Here is an 8,215-nt window from a genome sequence, read left to right as displayed (position 1 = left end):
TAGTGCCCCTGATGACATCACAGGACAGGAAGTAGGAACAGTATGTCTCACCTCTGGCTCCTGTCTCCCCAGACTCACTCACTGAATGTGACATTCCACTTCCTGTCTGGCTCCAGACACACAGTACACATGAATTCATGAGACAGACAGACAGACAAAGGAAGATGTGAGATGATATGTTTGATATGCGCTGAATTCCTCTAGGACGACATCACCGATCATATGAGATGAGCAGAGACACACTGATACAGTAACACAAAAGACTGAAAAATGAGACCAGAAACACCACTGACTTCATAACACACACACACACACACACACACACACACACTCACAGACACACACGTTCACACACTCATACACAGACACACACACTCAAACATACACTCACAGAGACACATACACACACACACACACACACACACACAGACATACACACACACACTCACAGACACACACGTTCACACACTCATACACAGACACACACACTCAAACATACACTCACAGAGACACATACACACACACACACACACACACACACACTCATACAGATACACACACACACTCACACCCATACACACAGATATAAGCACACTCATACACATACACACACACACAGACATACACACACACACTCACAGCACACACTCACACACTCATACACAGACACACACTCAAACATACACTCACAGACACACACACACACTCACACGCATACGCATACGCACACACACAGACATACGCACACTCATACACATACACAAACACACACAAACACACACAGACATACACACACACACACTCACACATACACTCACAGACACACACACTCATACACATACACACACTCATACACATACACAAACACACAGACATACACACACACTCACACATACACTCACAGACACACACTCACACACACACACACACACACACACTCAGACACACACACTCATACTCTCACAAACACACACACACACACAGACTCACAGACACACACACACACACACACACACACTCACACTCACACTCACACTCACAGACACACACATACATACACACACAAACACACATACACTCACACAGACATACACTCACACACACACACAAACACAAATTAATTAAGTTGTTTTTAAAGCACTGATTAATTAATCAAATTACTGACAGTCCCAATATATGGCTAAATTGAGCAGCTTACACAAAACTGAAATGCATGCGCAATCTTTATGTGTAGACCTATGATACGATTGAGAAATATCTTCAATATCTTTATTGCCTCAAAATAAAAACAATAGCCTACTTGATAATATTACATCACAGTAGTCATCTCTCCAACTCCAAATCTCCACAAAACTGCAAAGAAACTACCGTGTGTTCAATGATGCGCTGTTCTTTATTTATTATTAGCAGTGTCCATAACATTTATGCACTTTCAAGAGACACTACATACTTAAATTATGCTGAAAAACTACAAAATGCTATTTGGAGTCTTCTGTGTTTTGCAGAATTAACATTTAATAACAGTTATTTAGCTAAGTAACATTCGACTTAGTATTATTATTAATATCAGGTGTGTTGAGTTACACTTCATGCCACCCTTGAATGAGTCTGTGCCCCACATGGGCCACCCCAATCAAAAAAGTGTGGACATGCCACTGCCACTTGAGCTGGCACAAATATTGCACTTAGAATTAGCGCTCTCACAAAAATTGGATAAGACATTACGCGTGGTCGTTGCGTGTAGCACTGTGCTTTACGCACTCACGAAATACAGCCGTAATCTTTCTGAGGAACTTCAGTCAGGTTTTTGTTCTAACCAAAATACAGTAACAAACACCGGTGTCGAGGATCTGATATTAAGAGGGGATGTACCGTATGTAATGCTTGTGTTTTGGTCTTGTTCAGTTGTTGATAACTGATGATCTCATTCAGGGTCAGCACTGGAAAGTCTTCAGTCCTACTTCATTAAGTTTTTGTTCTTTTGAGAAGTCGTCATTGAAAAACATTTATTGTGGAGTCAGCTGCTCTTTATATTATATATGCTAACTGTAGATCGCACAAACACACAAGAATACAGAGACTCACAGACACACTCGTGTGTGTTTAATTCACATACATTGCTTGTCTCTTTCTAATGTGTTTTTTGTATTGCTGCCAGTCGATTAAAATGTTTCATTGCGATTAATCGCATAATTTTTTTGTAGTTAATCGCGATTAATCGCCGATTTTAAAAGTGCTGAAATTGGACACTATATATACTTCTTTTCTTGTCAAAATGTATTTATTTCCATCTTAGGAAAGAAAACAAAACAATATGTAACAATATAATGCTTTATTGACATTTTCCAAAACAGTATAAAGATAGAAATGTACTAAAATATCACCAATTCAAGTAACATTATACGTTCCCCATTCAAAGTGGGAGTTTGACTAAGTAATAGAACTAATCCATAACAGAGGCTGTATATTTATTGTCATGGGCATTAAATCTCTTAAACTCTCTGTGACGAGGAGGAGGGTGGGGCTGGGCCATGAGTGCGCACGGCAGGCCCCCAATCGGGCTAATCAGTCGAGGAGAGGGATAAAGCCGAGCCGGATGTGGCAGTTTGAGAGAGAGAGAGCCACACGCAGCTGCCGTGTGTGTTTATGTTTGTGTCTTTTTTTGTTTTCATTAAACATTATTTTGATGGTTCATCTGGTTACCACCTCCTCCTTGCCCATTTTAAACCCTGTTACATTGGTTCTAAAACCCGGGAGGGAGGAGGGATGCTCTGTCCTTGCCGCTGCCGTCCACCCAAAGAAGCAGCCACGGCGGCAGACGGCAGCCATTCCTCTGTGTCCAGGCAGCCATCTGCGAGGGGAGGAGGGGCTTGCTGCCGGCCACCTGGAGTGGTGGAGCCGCTGCCAGGGGCAGAGGGGCTCGCTCCCGGCCGCCAGAACGCGGAGGGGCTTTCCATCCACCAGGGGTCGGAGGACTCGCTCCGGTCCACCCAGGGAGGAGCAGCTGTTGTCCGACAGAGGGTGGAGGAGTTGTCGAGGACCAGGCGACGGTGTGTCTGGGAACCGGCAAGCAATGTTTTTTCTCTCTCTCTCCTCTCTCTCTCTCACTGTCACTCCACCTCGCTCTTTTCCTCTCCTCTTTTCCCTCCCAGGTCTCAAAAGGCGGGGAAAGTCTGCCGACAGGCACGGCCAGAAGGGCAATGCCCCCCCCCTCTTGGAAAGGTGGGTATGTACGTCATGCCGGGGGTTCCCCAAAGGCAAAGGAGGGAGGAGTGTGATGAGGAGGAGGGCGGGGCCGGACCATGAGTCTGCACGGCCAGCCCCAATCGGGCTAATCAGCCGAGGAGAGGGATAAGGCCAAGCAGGATGTGGCAGTTTGGCAGAGAGAGAGAGCCACACGCAGCTACCATGTGTGTTTATGTTTGTCTTTTTAAGTTTTCATTAAACATTATTTTGACTGTTCAGCCGGTTCCCGCCTCCTCCTTTCCTATTTTACCCCCGTTTCACTCTCATCCTCCACAATATTAATCTGCCGGTAGACTGTGGTTACAGCAATCGTGAAGCTGCATTCATGATTCGCGTCAGAGCGGCAACACCAGCGTCGAGCGCCGCTTTGAACTCACCATGAAAAGTGTTTGCAAACAAAAACGTCTCATTCTGCGTTTGGTGATAGTTAAGATTTGGTAAGCTTCTGTGGTAATTAAAACGTGCCTTACATAGGCTGAAGAATACTTGTTTTCTGTCACAAGTCCCATCTGGGCTTGTTTTGTATGTCAAAAAGAGCTCCTTTCTCCATCATTTTATCACTGACAGAGAAGCACTGTCAGAGATGATTTTATTTACTGAGATAACCTCCGTGGCTCTATCATAGGAGAGATCATAATGGTCAGCTTTAGTGTTTTAAGACAGTTCTGCCCATAGATTGTCAACGGGACCGCCGCGTTATGCTGTTTTGTTCTTAGCTTGTAGGCTCTGGTAGAAGGGCTCTGGCACTGTGTCTGTTTGTGAAGTGTGTATCAGTGCAGTGATTAAGAAAAATGAATGCATTCATCTTTAAAAATGAATCACATGTGTTAATGTGTTAATTCTGACAGCTCTAGTTTTTTTGAAGTATGAAGAATCCAACAGAAGTTTGGAGTAACAGGTCAAATCTGCAATGCTGTGTGTGTTTGTGTGTGATGGATGTGTTGTGTCAGAGATAAGTGTGTGAGTGAGTGCAGAGATGTGCTGCGGTCATCACAGGTTATTAGTGTCACTCATCCACTCAATAACACTGACAAATGACCAACACACACACACACACACACACACACACACAATGTGTTTATTGTCTCCTGTGACTGTGTGTGTGTGTGAGTGTGTGTGTGTGACATGCCATTTGAATGATGTTCCCCTCAACTTTTGACCCTCTCTCTCTCTCTTGGAGTATTTACTGCAGAGAACCACATTTCACACAAACTCAAAAAGAAACACAACACACACACTTAATAAACAAATAAACAAGCACATGAGACACACTGCTGACATATGACTCACTTCAGGCTCTGCCTCATTCTAAAAACACAGTTTTCTTGTAAGCTTAGAATTTGTCTGTAGTAATAATAATTAGCAATATAAAAACACAATAGAAGTCTGTAAAATGTGTGTTTCAAGGTTATTACACTTTTACATTTTTAATTTAGTTTTAATTTTAGCTGTTTTCACTCTGTGATTGTTACTTTTAAGTTTTAGATTTTCAGATGTTTTGATCTTTGTTTAACCCTTTAATCTCTGAATGTGTTTTTAAAGATTTCCTGTTTCAGTGGCATACCCAAAATTAAAGACTTATAACTCAACAAAAAAACAAGTAGGGTCAAGTGTTTGGTATCATTGTAAAGAAAACTTTTCACATTTTTTAATGCTATAGATTATGATACATTCTGAGACGCTCAGCCTAAGAAACTGCTGAAAAATCACAAAATAATTAGCTAAAGGTTTGTATAGCATGCAGACATGATTTTAGTAATGAGATTTCACAGAATGAGTTTCATTCTGTGTCATTTGAGTCATCATTGAGTCTGTGTCATGTATTTGGCGCCATCTCCTGGTGGTCATATGTAACATTGTGCTTCATGTGGATTATCTAATGATCTATACATCTGATTATCTTGTGTGTGGACTCGTTTGAAAGATAATCACCTCCTCTAAGTAATGATATGTGATATTTTATGTTCCATTTATTGTTTGTGATCAACATAATTGTCAAAGACATATACTCAGCTATTACTCGCTATATTTGTGTCTGTGAGTAAAACAAATAGGCTGGTTGTATTTTACTCTTTAAGATCTTTCCAACAACATATGACACATGACTATTTGATCAGTTTGATGTTTTTACTGATTGTAATATTTACAGTACAATTTTTTTGGAACACTTCTGATTTATCTGCATATTTCAAAGCACTTGTTCAGTTTTGGTCATAATGTCTACATGCATTGTAAAGTAGAGCTTCTAAACTTTCAAACAATTAATATTTTGTGTTGATCAAGACTGTAGTTATTCATATTTTGAGGACTATTTTCTTTTCTTGTGGGCCCATCTGAGTTTAAGGGGTTAAGTTTGGTTAGCTAGTATATTTTTTTTTTATTGAGTTTAAGTATTCTCAAGGGCTGCCAACATACAGTATATTAACTAAGACTATTTAAATTTAACATGTTATTTTTAATGCAATTAATGCTTTTATGTAAATCTAAATGAGGACATGTACTTTTTCTTATTTATTAAAGTTAATTATAATGACTACAGATTAAACCTAACCCTGAAGGAAAACTTTTTTCATTGTTTACTATAAGGATCAATTTACTGTATTTATGAATGCCATTTGTCACACACTCACACACACACACACACACACACACTCACACACACACAAACACACTCGCACACACATATACACACACACACACACACACAACACATTTGCACACATATACACACACACACACATACACATGCACACTCACACAAACACACACATACACACTCACACACAAACACACTCACACACAAACACATTTGCACACACATACACACACACATGCACACTCACACAAACACACACACACATACACATGTGCACTCACACAAACACACACACACACACATACACATACACATGCGCACTCACACAAACACACACACACACACACACACACATGCGCACTCACACAAACACACACACACATACACATACACACACGCTCACACAAAAACACACACACACTCACAGCTCCGATCAGAACAGAATACTAATATTGTACTTCCTCCATATGGTGTAGTATGTACTGTATACTGCATACTATTTCAAACAAGTCAGTGAAACATCATGCAATGATAAATGCTTCAAACAGCAGTATGCAACATTGTTGTCACATGACCTCATTATGTTTCATGTTTAATTCGCTGAGTGGCATCCAGTCATCAACTGAGGAGTAAAAATGGTTATTTTGCATTTTTAATCCAATTCAGTCTAATCAAATAATCAAAGAGACGATAAAACCACGGCTGATTTAACTTAAAGTTCATTTGTCACTGGAAATGGAAGGTCAGGTTGATCACATTTCATTATGTACTCTAGTGCATACTACACACTTGAGCAAATGTACAGAAAATTCCCATAGTGCACACACAGTAAATAGTGCATACTACAGTAATAGTATGAGTAGTATGGTAGTAAGTCACAGAGAATCACTAACACACTGAGCTTAAAATGTTCATAAATCCACTTCGACACACCTGTAAATAAACACATGAGCCTGTGCAATTATTAAAACATTTTAATGTCATTTATCATCTGAGTATTTTAGAGCTAGTTTACAACAGGAAATATATTTATTTCACATTATACAGAGCGACTGTTTCCCCGCGCCACTTCAATGAGTGTAAATGTGTAAAAGTCAATGACAAACTGAATTTAAACGTCATATTCACACAAACTAAAGCAGAAAATCACTTTGGTTGAATGTTTGAGACTGAGAGCGGTGTATTGACAGGAATGACAGACGTGTGTCATGTATGTTTGTATGGGCAGTGAGGTGGATTGTGGGTCGTTTTGGCTCAGAGAAGTGCAGTGTTTATGTGTTTAAAGCCCCATTGGTTCATATCATCTGAGTCTGTATGTACAGCTGTAGAATATTCATATATATATATATATATATATATATATATACAGTATATTAATAATCATAAACAACAGTTCTCCTCACACACACACAAATCATAAAATGTCTCTGTCACTAAAAGAATGAATCTAATGCTCTTAATCACACACACACACTCACACGTTTCTCTCCCTGTGCAGTTTAGTGTTTATTATATGTAAACTGTAGCCCTATAGAGACACATCACAATGAGACACACACATGTCAGTGTTTCCTGTGTGTGTAGACTGATGTGTGTGTGTGTGTTAGTAAAGTGCCCAGTGCTTATGTCTATATTGCCTCAGACATTGTGTTGCACTCACTGAGCTCACAATCACCATGAAAACACCCATATAAACACCTCTATTATCATAGTAGTCATCAGTAGCAGCGGCTCATGTACACACACACACACACACACACACACACACACACTAGACAAAGTCCCACTGATTTCCATGAAATTCAAAGGGTGAATCTCATGAAACCTGTTAAGAACATGTTCAACTCACATTTCACCACCAAAATGTTTTCTGATTGTGAGCTGGACAGGTTCTCTCATCACACATCTCTCCTGTGTTCCTGATGGGAGTCTTCAGTTGTGTGTGTGTGTGTTTTACAGTCTTTCTCTTGCTGGTATCCAGATATACGGTCCAGACTGTTCCTCGATCACAGACTTCACATGATGGTAGATCTCCTCGAAGCTGTCGCCTTCCACGATCGCTACAACACACACACACACACACACACACACAAACATGTCAACATTTTCAGTGTAATAAACAGTTGTATAAAAGACTGAAACATTCTGTATAACAGTGTTTTCTACAGAATTCAGCGCTTGCTATTAATATCATTCTTATAGAAAATTGGATTTTAGTTTTTATATTATATTATTTACACTGGTAAACCCTTCAGAATTATCTGCATTAATTGGTCATAAAATGTGATCTCATCAAGTATAGACAAACACAATGTGCTGAAGATAACAACACACAAATAATTATAATCATTCATGTCTTTATTGAACACACCC

The 8,215-nt window shown here is 39.9% G+C and overlaps 1 protein-coding gene across 3 annotated transcripts in view; it reads right to left on the bottom strand.

The window, feature by feature from the left end:
* Window positions 1–6,801: 6,801 nt before the first annotated feature.
* Window positions 6,802–8,215, bottom strand: part of dlg4b (discs, large homolog 4b (Drosophila)) — an 80,984-nt gene continuing 79,570 nt past the window's right edge. For all 3 annotated transcript variants that reach the window (XM_051661585.1, XM_051661586.1, XM_051661587.1), the window contains one exon: window positions 6,802–7,902. In XM_051661585.1, coding sequence (XP_051517545.1) covers window positions 7,796–7,902 — 107 coding nt within the window. In that variant the 3' untranslated portion in view covers window positions 6,802–7,795. The remainder of the gene's footprint in view (window positions 7,903–8,215) is intronic.

The sequence above is a fragment of the Myxocyprinus asiaticus genome, chromosome 29 (assembly GCF_019703515.2).
Source record: "Myxocyprinus asiaticus isolate MX2 ecotype Aquarium Trade chromosome 29, UBuf_Myxa_2, whole genome shotgun sequence".
In the NCBI taxonomy this organism is placed as follows: Eukaryota; Metazoa; Chordata; class Actinopteri; order Cypriniformes; family Catostomidae; genus Myxocyprinus; species Myxocyprinus asiaticus.
Note: the sequence above shows the minus strand (reverse complement) of the source record. Positions and strands in the feature narration are given on the sequence as shown.